At 36.6% G+C, this 17,868-nt stretch overlaps 1 protein-coding gene across 1 annotated transcript; it reads right to left on the bottom strand.

Moving 5' to 3' along the window:
* Positions 1 to 26: 26 nt before the first annotated feature.
* On the bottom strand, positions 27 to 17,102 carry LOC127938443 (arf-GAP with SH3 domain, ANK repeat and PH domain-containing protein 2). Its single transcript, XM_052535054.1, has 28 exons — positions 16,681 to 17,102; positions 10,749 to 10,821; positions 9,293 to 9,438; positions 8,999 to 9,073; positions 8,439 to 8,488; positions 7,843 to 7,972; positions 7,305 to 7,390; positions 7,143 to 7,218; positions 6,948 to 7,034; positions 6,751 to 6,854; positions 6,563 to 6,632; positions 6,245 to 6,332; positions 6,061 to 6,109; positions 5,754 to 5,920; positions 4,629 to 4,762; positions 4,457 to 4,548; positions 4,150 to 4,339; positions 3,479 to 3,564; positions 3,274 to 3,389; positions 3,002 to 3,069; positions 2,778 to 2,885; positions 2,375 to 2,621; positions 2,149 to 2,241; positions 1,436 to 1,694; positions 1,217 to 1,296; positions 1,034 to 1,095; positions 595 to 714; positions 27 to 519 (listed from the first exon to the last, which is right to left on the bottom strand). Exons 1-28 carry the CDS (start codon positions 16,804 to 16,806, stop codon positions 445 to 447), a joined length of 3,057 nt encoding a protein of 1,018 aa, XP_052391014.1. The 5' UTR covers positions 16,807 to 17,102; the 3' UTR covers positions 27 to 444.
* Positions 17,103 to 17,868: the final 766 nt, after the last annotated feature.

The following is a 17,868-nucleotide window of genomic DNA, read 5'->3' as shown; positions in this document are numbered from 1 at the left end:
TCTAGTGCTGGAAATAAAACCAATCCTTAAAATGTACAGAGTAAAATGTTTAATGGCTTGTTCAGTAACAGAACTTGGAGGACATCCTTGTGTGCAAACTACATGTCACTTAACTGCACTTGTAAAATAAGAGTTGCTCTGCAACTGCTATCGATAAAAAGCTCTATAAAGATGTGAGTAAGGATGCAACAATATTACGGTTTATAAAAAATGCTCCCCATATAAAGCATAGCACTCATCACAGTTCATACATCCTTTCTGCTTTAAAGTAGGAGGTTATTGCACTTGGAATTGGAATTATAGATAAAGTGAGCCATTTCCTGAGGTCTTACGTTTGTGAATGTCCCGTACGCCAACATCCAGCCATAAGGATGGCGACTAGTTAATTCAGTGGTCTCAAAAATCCTGTGCATGTGATCTTAAGTAAGACAGCAATGTATGACATCAGTCAGTGATGAAGTGAACAAACGAGACTGGAAAAGCGCCCTTCCTGGTCGGCTCCCCGTCAATGTGGCCCACCTGCAGGACACACGGACAGTCATCAGGATCACACATGATCCAGTCAGCTGATGTGTGCATGTACTGCGTACTCACCCACCACTCCTTGTCCTCCTCTCCATCCACTACAATCACCTCTCCTTCAGAGAAGGTCAGTTCATCTAGGTTATCAGCTTTACAGTTATACAGGGCCTTTACTCTCTTAGGTCTCGGTTTCTGAAACAAATACAACACAAATGAACATGTTTAATGAAGTATAAAATGATATTTATTTTTCATGTTTGCAGATGTCACTTTGTGTGTTATGTAATGCAATGAAAATTCACGTTTAATTGTTGCTTAAATGTCGAATACTTTCAAATAGAAAACAGTTATTTTGCATTGTAGTAATATTTAAAATATTACAGTCAATACTGATATTTCGTATCAAATAAACACAGGGTTGGCATGCAAAAGAAACTTATTTCAAAGGCATTAAAAATTGTAACTAACACCAAACTTTTGAATGGAGGTGTACATTTTAATGGTCACTTACAGGTGGGGCCATTCTGGGTTTGGGAGCAGGAGCTGTTGTAGAAACAGGTGATGGTCTGGAATCTGGTGAGAGAAAAAAAAATGTTTACAATTGAAACTTATTTCAACCCAAAATATCTCTTAATTTCTTTGGCTTCAGACTTCAGAGCTGTATTCGTCAGTATGTAAGTATCATTAAATTCACCTGTTTTGTGACTTGGTCGGGGGACAATGGACGGAGCTTTATTTACATTGACATCTTTACTAAATGGACCAACAGGATCCCTGAGAAATACACAGAACAGTGCAGCTGATTTAATGTAGCTAATGTTAATAATGCTACAAAGCAAACAGCTGAAATCCTTATGAAAACACATCATCAGATAAATGTTATTTGTAATGGAGCTGGGATGTGTCTTGTTACCTTGAGGGGGATTGCACTGGTTTAGGTGCAGGGGCTTTTGGCTGTGGGGGTACAGGAGGAGGAGGGGGTTTAGATGAAAATGACGTGGGCAACACTGGAGCAGGTGGCACTATGGGTGCTTGTTTAGCTGGGGGGGGTGGTTTAACCGGGGAAGCAGAGGGTACAGATGGAACCAGAGGCACTTGGGGAAGAGATGCCTTAGGATCTGGAGGCAGTGCTCTCTTGGCAGCAGGAGGAGGTGGTGGAGCAGTGGGGAGCACTATAAGAGAGATAAGATCTGTTATGCATCTGCCTACAAGAAAAACCAGCTTGATTTCTGGAACATTGTGCATGGTGTTCCATAGTAGTTTCAATTGGTTGACCAGCTGGTAGAGCATTACGGAATAACAAACAGCTACCATGTTCAACAAAACATCTTGACTGCTGTTCAAGAGTTGGGAGGCAGAAAGATTGTTGTATGCATTAAATTGATCAAAAGCGACAGTACAGACATTTATAGTGTTACAACAGATTCTATTTCAAATAAATGCTGTTATTTTGAACTTTGTGTTCATCAAAGAATCCTGGAAAAAAAATGGATCATGGTTTCTACAAAAATATTTAGTTACTGTTTTCAACACTGATGATAAACAAATAAACTCGGTGGATGTAAGAGGTTCGTAGAATATATAAAAGAAAAAATAATCTTCTAAGACTACTGGGGTCAGACTCACCGTACACTGAGGTGTTTTTTTCTGGAATCGGAGGGTTTGAAGGGTCTGAGCATGATCTCTGCCTCCCGACCATCTCCGATGGAGGACCCCACCCTGACATCACAAACACACATACATTTTCTATTTCTATATGTTTAACACTTTACTGAATGTACACTTGTAAGCGAGCTACTTCAGAATTTACTGCCAGAAGATCCTCAACTGGCTATGCCTGAATGCTACTCACCTCTTCCCAAGGTACGGGGCGGTAGAAGAGGAATACCAGGGATTCCTGGTAAACCCAAAGATGGTGGATTAACATCAAGCATGGTGCCGTACGTCTCGTTGGAGATCATGCTAGGAATAAAAGCCCTGTGCTTGTTATTGACCGCATTAGCCACGTCCCGTGCTAGAACACTCATGTTGGGCATCATGGGGCCACTGCCTGGAATAAAACAGCTAACTGGACGCTCCTCACGGCGTTTGGGAATAGGCTGAAACACAAAATCAATGGCATATGTATAAGCCAATACATTTTGATCTTTATGTTATGAGCTATGAGACATTCACTTTGTAGTCAAAAGTACTAAAAATCTTAAAGATGGTATAACTGAATTAAATGGGATCTTTTGGGTAAAAAGTATGTTAACCTTGTCTTCCATCTCATCCTCACTCTCGTCCAGGTCATCGTTATGCAGACGCCAGTCATACTCCACATGCACATGGACGTTGAACTTCCCTGTTTGCGCCTGAGTCAGCTGTCAATCACACAACACAGAACATACCCGAGGGGAATTTGCTTGAACACAATCTCAGGCAAGGAGAGAAAAAAACTTGCTCTCGAGGCTGCATAAAAGATAAAACATATACGCACAAGCTCCTCGCATTTTTTGTTTCTAAGATGCTGCGCCAGATCCAGAGGAGTCTCTCCTGCATCATTAGCTGCAAGAAAAACAGACATGGAAAAAAGAGAGAAAAAAAACTAGTAGTTTATATAAAATACTACTAATATATTAGCAATTTCGCTTTATTTATTTAAAACAAAAATTCAGAATGCCTATTATTTTTTCATAAAAAATTATTTTGATAATTTTTTGTGTAGTTTGAATTCTTGAGATTAAAGCAGCAAATTATATGAGCTCTTACTAAAGGTGACAGATGCTTTTCCCCGCAGTAGCAACTTCATACATTCACTATTGTCATTCAAGCAGCAGTAGTGCAGTGCTGTGTTTCCTTTGGCAGTCTGCTTGTCTAAATTCCCACTGTACACACATATGAACATTTAAATGTCGGAATAATATGTAAAAACATTTTTTTTTATTAGCTAAAATCCGGAACATGAGTGGAGCACCTGTTCTGTACAAGGAAGTCCACAATATGGAGAGAGTTCCGGTCCACCATTCGTACTGCAAAATGTAGCGCTGTCTCACCTGGTTCCTGTCAGTGTAAAGCAAAGATATATATATATATATATATATATATATATATATATATATATATATGATACAATATATATAAAGATATATATTACATTCTTCTACATTTATTAAAGAAAGATATTGATGAAAACACACTGTATGTATTCAATTCACTCAATTGAACCAGCCCATAAGAATCATTTGTTCATCAATCGGACTACACCTAGGTGGTGTCAGATGCTGCTTTTGTGTGCAGCTCATGAAAACAACTCAATAGAAAAAGGAAATGCACAGTGACTCCACCCTACAACTCATTGTAATGGTTATGAACTTCTCTGTTGTGCTACTTTCACTTCTTGTTCTCCTGCCCCGTTTAGTTCCGATCAGCATATTGTTCGTTTTCTTGGTTACTTGGTTTCTGTTTCATTAACCCCATTCTTTATACTCCGTGCTTTGTTCAGCTCCTTTGCCAGTTATTTGTTATGCCTACATTTGTGTTTGTGCTACCCCTGCCTTGTTTGCTCTTGGGTTTATAATGAAAAGATTCTTGTGGAATCCTCTCCTTCGTCATGCGCTCTTTACAGCACCAGCACATTACACTTACATGTTGGTTAGCTTGCTGAATGGTTTCCATTAGGTCCACTCCTTCAGCGTACACCTGAATTAGAGAGAAGATGTCCCGGGACTTCACTGCCTCACACAATGCGCGCAGCCGGGCTGCGTTCTCTGAATACTTCTTCTGAACGAAGCGCTTCTCTGTGTATTTGGCTGTAATGAAGTCTTTTCGTACCTGCCTGAAGAACAATTGCGAGAGAAGACATAGTTTATGATGTGAAGACTAAATTTGTATATTGATTTTTTTTTAAATTCATTAAAAAAATAGATGTCAATGAAACTTATCTATCGCTCACATGTCACTCGAAGGGTTGGGTTTGGGAATATCTGCTGACAGATTTGCTTCCATGATTTCATTGAATCCTGCATTGCCCACGCTGTTAGCAAGCTGCAACCCATTTAATAACATCACAATCTATATGTTTGCAAGTTCTGCTCAAAAAGAACAGGGTTGTCACAAGACTTTACCAAGAGTTCAGATGTGCCCAAGACATCCAGCGTTAGAGACTGTATTCTGGAGTAGTGGACTCCCATTTCCCGATGGATTCCAGAGCATTCGATGCAAATCAACACACCCAGGTTTGTAGAGAGCCATGTTGGATCTGCAGTAACAGCAAGTGGACAGCCACTGACGCAACATTTGAATTTCATCATACAGGGTTATCTAGGGAGATCTAAACAAAAAGACTAGTTCTACTGGGATGACTAAGTTTCAGTCAATGTACGAAGAGAAGTGTAAAGGCCAGATATAAAACAGGAAGCACGGTGTGTAGATTTCATTTACAAAAAAAAAATAAAAAAATAGGAGAGATGAGGAAAGATTCACTAAAACAACAACAAAAACAATTCAGTAGTTAATCTGAATCAGCAATCTTTTCCATCTTATTTTTGATGTGAAAATGTTAAATGATCCTGTTTATGAATAAATGATTTATAGTTTTATTATTTTAGCATTAAATCTTATTTGTTAATCCTGCCACCCTAATAATAAGGGCGTATTTTTGTTTTGTGCAAGAAAAATACTACAGTAAATATAAATGATATGTAATCGTTAAATACACCAACACTGAAAGTTTTTGAAAGAAGGCGGCTTACTAAGATTGTATTTATTTGATCCAAAATGTGGTGAAATATTGTGAAATTTTTATCATGATTTAAAATAGCTGTTTTTCACTTTAAATGTATTTTAAAATGTCAGAGTTTTACACTTTTCTTCAGAGTCACATGATCCTTCAGAAATCGTTCAAATATGCTGATTTGCTGCTCAAGTAATATTTCTTATTATTGACAACATTAAACTCAGTTGTGCTACTTAATAATTTTGTGGAAACCATGATTCATTTTAGTTAGGAGGATTCTGATTATTTGAAACAGAAATCTTCTGAAACATAAACAATGTATTTACTGTCATTTTCAATCAATTGAATGCATCCTTGCTAAATACAAGTATTAATTTCTCTCCACAAAGAAAAGTGTGTATATAAATTAGAAATTGTAAAGGGCAAAGTGGTAGGAACAGGAATCAAAACTTATAGAATTCAAACTTGCAACATTTCAAAACCACTAGATTACAATCAGTCCCATATTGCTTACTGGAAGCTCCACAGTCACAGCACACGTCATTGCCACTCATCTTCTTCACTTCCTCCACAATGGCCTTGGTCAGCTCCCGTACGATGTTGTTCTCATCCTCGTTCTGATCATCCTTAAAAGCGTTGTTCAGCGCTTCCTCTTTACTATTCTGGAGCACAGACACCCATCTGAAATACAAAGATACAAATGAACAGATGAAAAGATAGTGGCGATGGACATAATAATGACATTCTTATGTGAGATTTATAAAATCTTGTCAAATTTTCTTATCATATGAGCACACACACACACTCACTTCCACACTTACATTTGACACTCCGCTTCGTCCTCTGCCTGGAAGTGATACGTTCTGTCATCTAGAAGATGGAAGAGAACAGGAAGCAAATAAAAATGGCCAGCCAAACCATATAAACTATGAAAGACTGAGAATTCTGGATCTGAATATATGAGAGTATTGAGCTGTGACTGTGCTCGATGTGAAAGTATATTACGTGAAATAAGATCAAAGAATTTTTTCTCCTCTGGGTTACGCTTCACTTGGCAGGTTAAGAGGTTCAGGTTTGCTGGCGGTACGTTGGCCTGAAAGAAAAAAAGATGTATTTTAAAACAATAAATGAGTAAAAACATAATAAATGCACCGTGGACATGTTCTGATTTGTATCTACGCATACTTATTTTCTCAAATTAAGCCACTAAATGGTATTCTGAGATTATGTTCATCCTGTAACTCTGTAAAAATGGTGGAGGCAAACTTGCAAAACTAAAATAGAATTCTGAAAAGAGTTACAGTGTTTGTTTTGTTGCCCTACCGTTCCATGAGAAATGGTCAATAATCCATTTTTCACAGTGCACTTCCTTTTCTGCCAAACCTTCCTCAGTCTAAAAGATAGAGAGAAGCCTTCATCAGTTAAACTTTACAGAGCATTCACTAGCCTTAAAAAGGATGCGCTGGGCTTATAATGCATGTGAATTTCATTAAAGTGCCAGACAAACTCACCCCTCGCTGCGTTTGAGGAGCGTCCCAGAGCGCTCGGTGCCATGAGCTTTATTTCCCTGCAGCTGGTGAAGACTATAGCCTGGATTCTGCTTTGACTGAAGGTCCTTTCACCATACAAACAAACAAAACATCAAGGTTTACCACAAAATTAAGCAATTGTCCTATCAATCCTAGTTGCAGATATTTTCGGGGCTCACCTCCTTAGACTCTGACTGTAGGGCAGATTTGAGAATATCTCTCAGCTGCATCAGCTGTTTCCTTTCGGTATCTTGTGTCTGCTTGTTCTGCAATTTGCACACAAACAAGGACAAACATAAAAACATATGAAATGAACAACTTCCTCTAAACAAATACACCTTCAAAAGAGCAGACAGTAATATCAAAAAACGTACCGCGGTCAAGTCCGTGGAAAGTTTTTCCATGAAAGGTTTCAGGCTGTCGACAACTTTTAACCCATCCTGAAAGAAACTGTGTGGAAATATCAAAACCAGTTTGTTTAAAAGACTCATTTAACATAAAATGTATTGCTACTGGGAAATCATAAACGAACATACTTGCACTGGGCATGAAAGTATTTGATGAGGTTTTGGAGCAGGTCAACTCCCTTCTTGACTTTAATTTCATTCACCTTAATGAGATACTAGGGGAAAAAAAAATCCAGACTTCAGTATGAAACAATCATTTCAGCTGCTTTCTTTTGCTTTCTTCATTAACTGTTTGTTAACTAAGTTTCAAAAGAGTTAACTAACCATAAAGTTTCATCAGAGTTCAAAATGTAAAAACTTCTCTTTAACAGTTGATGAAAATGCATGATGATCACTGTGTGTGTGTTGGTCTAAAAGAAGACATTAGGAGCTTCAAAATAAAGTGAATAGTTTGTGTAATTACATGTGTGTGTGTGTGTGTGTGTGTGTGTGACAAAAATATGTAATGAACTGAACTTGGGTCATCTTGCAAAATAATCAACAAGTGCATTAACTGACTTTACTTTAGTCATGTCTTATGTTACCAAGAAGTGAACCAAGACCATCGCTAGCACTAACTCAACAACAAAAAAAAGTGACACCCTTATATGTGAACCACATTTCTTACTTCACACATATGAAGCTGAAAGAGGCGTCTCTCTTTCTCCATCTCTTCCGCAATCTCTCCTCCGCTGATCTCTGTTCTGATAAGGCCGTGCTGTTTGGCATGTTCCCGTTTTTCTTTCTCAATCTTGCCCCTGTAAAGAAGTTTAGAACATTGACATGAAAAGTGGATGTACTTAACCATGCACCATCATTAGGCCTTCATCAATGCCTCGTAATGCTCATACTGCACAAAAAAAACCTTGTATGCCAGCTCTGTTGTTTGTTTACTTAAGGTACGGCCACACATTACGATAAGCTCTTCGTCTGTGCTACAGGGCGAGGACTAGAGGATAGTCCATCTGAAATGACTAAATCTCCATCTATGCCATGCTGCCTTACCTTCCTCTGTATACTAGATTCAAATAAACTATCCTACAGTTATTAAAACTCTGCTTTGTGTTTGCTTTTGTGCATCAAGTTGTAAGGAACAGGAATATCTCAAAGATATTCAATCACTAAGGGCTTCATGAGTGGCTTAAATGTAATTTTCACAGATAAATCTGTAACTATTACATATTTTTTCCTGAGGTTAATATAATGAGGTTAATAGGTTCTTACAGTTTGGTTTCGTAATCCTTCCATGCTTTATCAAATGGCTTTTTCAGATCCTGCCAAATAAATGTAAGCACAGTCAACATAAGAAGAGAATTAAAGGTCAAATATAAAAAAAACACACACACACAAACCACCATATTCATTGTATTTATAAGAAATCATTGTATTTTTAAATAAATTGACTACTCTCCTGTATCTTTACAATACAGTTTTTTCAGTATTTTACTGTTTAAACGGTAGCATATATATATACACTTCAGTCACACTTTAGTTTAGGGAACAATTTTTACTAATAACTATTTAGTATGACTTTTGCCTCAGTAAACTCCTAATTTGCTGCTTATTAGTAGTAACGAAGTTGTTAAATTTAGGTTTGGGAAAGGATTAAGGGATCTAAAATTTGGTCATGCATAATAAGCATTAATATGTGCTTTATAAATACTAATAAACAATCAGTATGCCAGAAATATGCATGCCAATAAGCAACTAGTTCATAGTAAGAATCGGCCCCTAAATTAAAGTGCTACTACATATTTCTATAAAGATGTTTGTCATTTGCATACTCCTTTGACTCCTTTAAGGTCTCCCTTCAGCAAACTGTCAAGTGGGAAAGTGATGATGTTATTCATGTTCTGCAGCTGTTGGTATAAAAGAAGACATTAGGAGCTTCAAAATAAAGTGAATAGTTTGTGAAATTACATATGTGTGTGTGTGTGTGTATGTGAAAACACTTCATATAACAGGAAGTATCTCATGAGTGCAGTGAGCTACTTGTGAGCCACAAGCAAGACAAATACAGTTCTGACATATTCATAGCTAAAAGATCTACCACAGATGGATGTCAGAGATTTGCTCACCAAGTTCTTAAAGAGACCAGTGAGCTCCTTGGTGAAATCAGCAAATTTGAGGAAGCGACTGGGCATCTCAGGGTCATCTTTGTACACAGTGCTATCCGTAAACCTCTCCAGTGCCTGGATGTACTGATCCTCATTCTCTGCGTGAGCTGAAGACACAGAAACAGTCTGTCAGTCATTAACCTCCACAGTATTGTTATTATTATATACAAGAACTTGTTTGGGGATCAAGGATACTTCATGCATTTTCCAAAGGTCAGCTTATGAAGCTCATTTGTTTTTAATACACTTTGCTTGACCTTATCTCAGAGGTTCGAGCAGGCATGAGCAAACTCCTGTCACGCGGGCATTTTCCATCCCTACCACTTGCAAAAAAAACAAAGAAAAAAAAAACACTTCCTACTTTAAGAGTAGAGTGCTGTAGAAAAACGTTTATTAACCACTACCCAGTTTTGTGAAATCCAGCAAAGATCTGGTTTACTATAAAGAGGAAATAATGTGCTTACAAAGTCCTTCACTTTCTTCACTGAAGGAAACTCACTAAGAAGATAAAATTATTTAAAAAATATATATATTTTAGCTAACTAGTTTTCAGAATTTGCCCAGTTTGAAACCCTCTCATCTGGGTACTCATTTTGATGTCCATGTTTGTGTAAACCAATGTTACTTTAGTATTATTAATATAGTTTTTTAATATTTATTCATATTTTGATTAAAAATATATATATATTTTGAAAAAAGTAATACATTTTAGTTGAGCTTTTTTCATTTTTTATGGATTAACTAGCAAGAATTAATTGTTCAACCACAAGCACTGTGCTAAGTAAATGTGCTAAGGGTCTGTTTTGATTTCATGCAGACTTTAACAATAACATCACTGCAGAAAACGCTGAGTAATTTTCCTGTACAGTATCACAGCATGTAAACGGAAGTTAAGTTTAAGGGCTATATAACCACTCAGTCATCACAGTGTTTTTTGTTTGTTTGTTTTGTGTGTGTGTGTGTTTGCGTGTGTGTGTGTGTGTGTGTTTTAAGATTTAAAGAAAACTAGAGATATGATAATCTAGCTCTGAATTTTTACATGGAACACAGGAGAAAGACAACAACAACAAAAAAAAAACAGAGAGGGGAAATAAGCAGGTTCCTGCTGGAACAGGTATCTGTGAATCTAGTAGGAATGAGAGGAATGTGTGAGGTAGAGCACAAACCTGTTCGCTAAAGTATCAATGACTTGAATCACTATGTACATGAAACCAAAAGCTTTGTCTAGGCTATTGTTATATTTCCCTTGCCACTATTGGGGTACATGTGCTTATAAGAACAATTAAATTATTATTTATACAGTCAAAAAAAACTTTAACTTCAAAACCAATGAGATTTTTAGTACAAAATAAAAGTTGCACAAACCTATTGGTTATTGATTATGGCCGAGAGGCAACTGATAATTTGTAATACTCACTCAGGCCAGAGTTGTTTATGGCCTTGACTGACTTCTTCATTTTGTGCAGCACACTGCGGTCCAGATCCAACGCCTGCAAAACAACATGAATCATATACTTGTGTACTGAACAGACCAGTTCTCTCTCTTTTTTTTTAAAGAAAAAAAAAATGATGACAAATAAGTTTATTTCCACAATAAGGAACTGCATCTTAAAGACCTTAAAATGTATTACAATGGCTAAAAATGCTGCGTACTCTCCACTCTCAAAGTTGTCACTTGGGTACTTACTTTTCAAAAGGTAAACCCTGGTACCTTAAGTACATTTGAAGGTCCATATTGGTACCTTAAAGATACATATTTGTACCAAAATGTACATATTAGTACCCTTGGAAAGGATAATGCCCCAGTCACAGCTTTTGCATTCCTTTTCTAAGAGTGCATCACATTATAGTACATTTATGTATTTATGCACTTACATTGCATTCCAGATACACACTTTATCAGTTCTTGCTTTCCCAGGGAATCAAACCCATGCTCTACCGTTTAAGCTACAGGATTGCCTTATAAACACAACCGGCACCTTTTTGTGCACAAAGTAGGTCAAACTATAATGACAAAAAAAAAACCTTTGTAATCCAGTTTTGTTCAGCATTGTGTTTATACTTCCCTCTCACACACACAAAACAATCAATTTACATCCAGATGCACTCAGATAGTCTGTAATTTAGTCACCCATCAGCCATGCTGATTCATGCTCTGAGAATTTTGCACAGAAAGAGCCAAGTGAAGTAGAAAGATTGGGGCCTAAAATCTGTTTATGCAGGAGTCATGTCTGGTACGAGACCAAGACAAAACCATCAATGATAAGACTTGTGCCCGCCAACTGACAGCACTCATGCAATTCTGATTGTCACAGTCTGTCATTGCGCATTAAGAGAGTTATGATGAAACATGCACTACCGATCCAAAGCAAGGACACACTAAATGGAACAAGAGAGACAAAGATAAAAAATTATGTAAAAAAAAAAAATATTTCAAATACATGCTGTTCTTTCAAACTGTACATTTATCAAACCTTCATCCTGAAAAAAAATCATGGTTTCCACAAAAATAAATAATATTAAGCATCACAACTATTTTCGAGATAGATGATAATAAGAACCGTTTCTTGATCAGCAAATCAGCATACTAGAATAATTTTAGGTTCAAGTGACATTGAAGACTGGAGTAATGGCTGCAGAAAATTCTACTTTACCAGCAAATTGCCTTAGTGAGCATAAAACAGAGCATGAAAGACATTTCTCTCTGATGATGTCTGCTCAATTGTGCTCCATCCTGTGAAAAAATTATCTGATGAAGAATTTCTGTCAGGTTTCAGGCCCCACCATAGCACAGGAACTGCACTTGTTAAAATTACAAATGACTTGCTTCTTGCCTCAGATCAAGGCTGCATCTCATTGCTAGTTTTATTTGATCTTAGTGCTGCGTTCGACACCATGGATCATGACATTCTCATAGAACGATTACAAAACTATACAGGTATTCAAGGCAGGCTCTAAGATGGTTTAGATCATACATGTCCGATCGCTACCACTTTGTTTATTTAAATGGGGAGTCATCTCATTTATCACCAGTAAAATATGTGGAGTGCCACAAGGATCTGTCCTAGGTCCTCTGCTATTTTCAATATGCTGATTATGCTGATGATACTCAACTATATATCGGACCAAAGAACAGTACACAGAATCTCGTAGATTACAATTTTCAACTAGATTGATGTACTGTTACTTCCTCTACAGTGAAAAAGATTGGTGTTATATTAGACAGCAACTTGTCTTTTGAAAACCATATTTCCTATATTACAAAAATTCCATCTTAGAAACATTGCCAAGCTATGAAACATGTTACCTGTTTCTGATGCAGAAAAGCTAGTTGATGCATTCATGACCTCTAGACTGGACTATTGTAATGCACTGCTAGGGGTTGTCCTGATTCTTCAATAAACAAGCTACAGGTAGCCTAAAATACAGCAGCTACAGTCCTTACCAAGTCAAACAACTATGATCATATTACCCTAAGTTTACAGTCTCTGCACTGGCTACCTATTAAGTTCTGTATCAGTTACAGATTATTATTACTTACCTACAATGCCCTTAATGGTTTAGCTCCTGCCTATCTAACTAGTCTTCTATCAGGCTACAATCCATCATGCTTTCTAAGGTCACAAAACACTGAACTTTTGGTAGTACCTAGGATACAAGGTCTACTAAAAGAGGTAGAAGAGTTCATTTGGCTCCCAAACTCTGGAATAGCCTTCCTGATAACATTCAGGTTTCAGACATACTATCTCTGTTTAAATCTAGATTAAAAACACATCTTTTTGACCAAGCATTCAAATAATGCATCTCATAATTTTGGACTGCAGTTATATCTAATCAAATGTTCATTATTATTCTTTAGCTTGGGTTAAACTAATACATTTTACTTGGTTGGACCAGTAGCTATGCTAATTATGTCTCTATTTGTTTCTGTGTTTTGTCACTAACTAGGATTTACACAAGCTCCAGTCTGGATCCAGAACACCTGAGAAGAGATGGTACCACCCCTTAGGAGCACCTCAGATGATGCCAACCCTGAAACAACATACAGAACTACTAAATTTTGCTATAAGTTTGACTGCATCATATAATATTTGCTATTAATGGTGTTCATCATCTGTTTGATTATGGCTTTAATTGATTTTTCCGTATGCACATAAACTGTCAGTCACTACTGATAAGCTAATACTAAATATTGTACTGTAGAAACTTAATTTTCTGTAAAGTTGCTTTGCAATGATTTGTATCATAAAAAGCGCTGTACAAATAAACTTGAATTGAATTTTTTCTAAAACATAAAAAAATCTAACTGACCCAAAACTTTCAACCAGTAGTAACCATGCATTTTATTATGTTAGTCAGTTTTCGTCATGTTAACATTAAATCTTAATTGCTGAAAATATGCCCAATAAGTTTGACATTTTGCAGAAATTGGCCTATGAAATGACTGCAGTATCTGTGCTCACAAAGCAAAACAAAACAAAACCCTGGAGAGTGACTGAAGAGGGACACATGAAAAATAGATGTGGAAAACCAACGAGCAGACATGTGTGCAAGAAGAAGAGTAGACGGGACAAGATGGTACAAGAAGTGTGACAGCTATCCCTCCTTAGTCCTAAGGAATGAGAAAAGATGAAGGGAAAGAAAATAAAACAGAAAGGCAAGAAAGAGATGAGAGAAATGAATTGCACTGGGGTTTCCATCAAAGGCAACCCTCAGCAGGACACCACACACAGGGATGGAAGAACCGGAAACGACACCAAAAGGTATACTAACTGCCATCTTTATGACATCTGTGTGTGTACGAAGCTCTCGTGCTAAACAGAAAGAGTATATCCAAAGATTTAAAGGGTTGGACAAAAATAACCACATCATCTGACATCACTTTATAGACAAGCAAACTTACGCATAAAGAAACATGCACAAGATCCAGCTCCAGTCTTTACGTAAACCATAAACATCTGTTTACCTCAGCTACTTCCTCCATTAAGGCAAAATGTAAACGGGGTACTGCCAAAGGCAACTCATAAAAAGTGCTTCCCTCTGTGTATCCAAATCATATAAAATGTGTAAAAGAGCTAGAACAGAGCCAGGAGTTCACACTTATTTTTAATGAACCTCACTAACAGTGCTGTCATCCCAGAGTTTGTTTTAATCCAACTAAACCTGCCAAGAGTGAACACATCCTATGAAGAATTTCCCTCATGAACTGTTTGGGCTGCTTCTCTGTCATGATTCAGGAATGACTGATACTTTCCCCATTCATCAGAGGTCAACATTTTTAGTTCAGGTTCTGAGTCAGAGTGTAAAAGAGCTAAAAAAGGAAGAGCTGTGGAGCTTCTTTAGATTAAAAGCACAGCTTGATTCTTACACATGAGTGAAGTTCAGTTAGATCTACTATTCTGATGGTGAAACAAGCTGACAGGGGTCAAAACTGATTCCACAAACAAAGCTCTTTTGCATTTCTGGTGAAGAAGTCACCGCAATTTTGAAACTAATGCAAACTTTTAGAAGAACTACAGATATATTGTTCCTATTCAGATCAGTGGTTTACCAAAAAATTATTAAAGTTTTGTTAAGGAACATTCTACATGATTTTAAAATTGGTGTAAACCAGTTACTATAGATGTTACCACACAAATACATTATTAGGTGTTCTCCAATAATTGTTACAATGTACAGTGGGTACAGAGAAGAACACCCCCCTTTACAATAACCACAGTCTGTTGCTTTGCAAACTGAATTTAAGATGGACACACTTTTTTTTATCCAGCTGTATTGAAATATATGACACCAACATAAAAAAAAACAGAATTACTGACTGAAAAGGGATCATCCCCTTGTGTCAGTATTGTATTGAACCACCTTTTGGTTTAATTAAAGCTTTTAGTCTTTAGTAATGCTCTATAGCACTTCTAGGCACTGATAAAAGCCTTTTTTTTATCTGACTTGTGCCCGTCCACAACTTTCTCCCGGAGAACTTTTGGAAGTGCCTTGCCACCCATAGTTAATTGTTTGTTTCAATTGCACTACTAAGGACTGAAATGCTCCAGGAAAGCTTTTTTCATGCTGAACTCATCAAAATGACCACAGCTGATCACAGTTAAAAGTTAAAAAGCTTTGTGTGCCATTGAGAAGGTGATAAGCTACACCTGACTGAGTTTACCCGATTAAGTCATTTTTAGGAGGAATTAAAAGGTATCTAGTTAGAAAAAAGTTGATTTACAGCACGCCTCATGTGGGCTAATACCCATCAACATGAAACTGACATCTGAAATCTGACATCTGATACAGTATCATGCAGGGGTCAACCCTTGTTCACTGTAAAAAAAAATATAATAATAATTTTGTCAGACCAACTTAATTTTATAGATAGACTGAACTATAAAAGAAGATTAAGCTGACATAAAATCAGCTAAAATCATAAAATTTGATGCACTTCAATTTACGTTTTTGGTCAAAGCATGGGGACATATGATGACAAATATTTGTTATTGAAAAATAATATATGTGTAAGCTCCATATACATTTTTTGATTATATTTTGTAATACAAGTTATGTAATCTTCATAATTCACAATTATGTTAGTGGTCACTTATACGTAACAATGTATAACCTGCTCAGTTTACTCCACAAACTGATACACATTACACAATTTAGACAAAGTTCTACATCACTATGACTGTGTAAAGTTAATGATAAGCTTAACTTAAAATGTTAACTGAACTTGGATCCACAAGCAAAAACGGTTTGAGTTTATGCAACTTGTTTTTACATTATATTATGGCAGTACCATTGTAAAGTAATGGTAAAAAATCGCACAATCACAGTACAGCACAATGTCATGCTTTTTGATGCTTTTTATCTGTTAATAGCTCAGTTCCCTCAGATAGGCACATCAGGCCTGTGTAAATATCTGCTATATGATTTATAAATAACAAATCAATGTTATGGTAAATGTATGTGATAACTGGTTCATTATGTGACTTTGAGACTTATAAAAAGCTAAAATTACTAATAAGTTAAGAGTGGCGTCTACATAACACGTCTATTTATTTCATAACACTACGATAAGAAGTTTCATGAACCCGTGAGGAACATGGGCGAGGTTCACTTCCAACACGGTATTCACTGAGCCTTGGTGCTGCAAGAAGGAAGTCCTTTCCCAGGCTCCTTTTGTAAAACAGGCTAATAGTATTTACTGAACCAATGTTCTGAAGTTAAGAAACACACTTTTTGTAATACAATTAGAAAGATACAGTTCGTAGTTTTTCATAGTTGCGCACATCGCGCTAGCCTGTATATTATACTGTCTGTACATCAGTATTATTGTCATTGTAAAGGTGTTTTACCTCTTCCAAAGTGGCAACTGTATTCCTACAGTGAGCCATGCGCGTGCAGAAAACCGAAGTTGTTGGTGCTTTATAGTCCTCACTGGTAATGTCCATAAACTCCGGTACTGTCAGTTGATCAGGCATGATTATTCCTTTTAAATCAAGACTAAAGCCAAGACAAGAAACATAAAGTTTGATAAATGTTGTCCTTTACTAAAAGACTGCGCAAAACCCAATTCAAGCCCAGTCCGTGTTATTCATTCCTTAAAGTATTTTGTTTAAAATTTTCCACATGGAGTCCAAACAGATCCAAAGAGAAAAAGTGGCAATGAGAAGTTAATTCGTCCTTGAACAAGAGAGTTGGATAGCTCCATCACACGCGCAACTGCCCAGATCAATGCTTCTGGATTGTACCCATTCGTAGTACCTGTACAGTAGAAGTTCACTTTACATTTCATTTATAGGCGGATTCATATCACCCGTCAATCATATCCAGTCCGCCAATGAGAGAGAACTCCCAATCTCGTTGTCCAATCAGAGTTTGGGGATGTAACCTGACGCTGGAAACCTGAAAAGCTGAAATCATTTTAGAAAAGACAATACGCTTTTAACGAAGCACAAATCGTCTACACAATATTCTAACAAAATGTTGACTATATACAGTGGTACGATTCATTATTATACAATTCATTATTTGGCAAAAAAAATGTTTTGGATTCATTCGTAAGCTCTTTCTCTATCTCAAATGAGCTTTATTGGCATAACTTGCACAAGCCATTGTCCATTACATGAATAAGGAGTAAACGATTATATAATACATGCACAAAAAAACAAGAATAGATCCGTAAAATAATTAAGTAAAAAAAGTGCATGTATACTTTCTTTCTTTCTTTTTTTTCACAAACAAGAAAACATATTTAACACTTTGTTGAAAAGTACAACAGTACAACAGTACAACATGTAAGAAATGATCTTACTTCAGTTTTGTCCACTGACTGAGTTTGTGACAGGCTGATACAGATCTTGCTGCTTTTGTGATAATTTTTGGACTTTTCCCCTTAAATGTGACTTAATTAATTATTTATTTATTTTTTTTATTATTTAGTATTTTTTTTTTTTTGGTAATGCCATAAAACATTTTTTAATATGTTGGATTATCTCTCTCTCTCTCTCTCTCTCTCTCTCTCTCTCTCTCTCTATATATAT

This window comes from Carassius gibelio, chromosome A20, assembly GCF_023724105.1.
Source record: "Carassius gibelio isolate Cgi1373 ecotype wild population from Czech Republic chromosome A20, carGib1.2-hapl.c, whole genome shotgun sequence".
In the NCBI taxonomy this organism is placed as follows: Eukaryota; Metazoa; Chordata; class Actinopteri; order Cypriniformes; family Cyprinidae; genus Carassius; species Carassius gibelio.
Note: the sequence above shows the minus strand (reverse complement) of the source record. Positions and strands in the feature narration are given on the sequence as shown.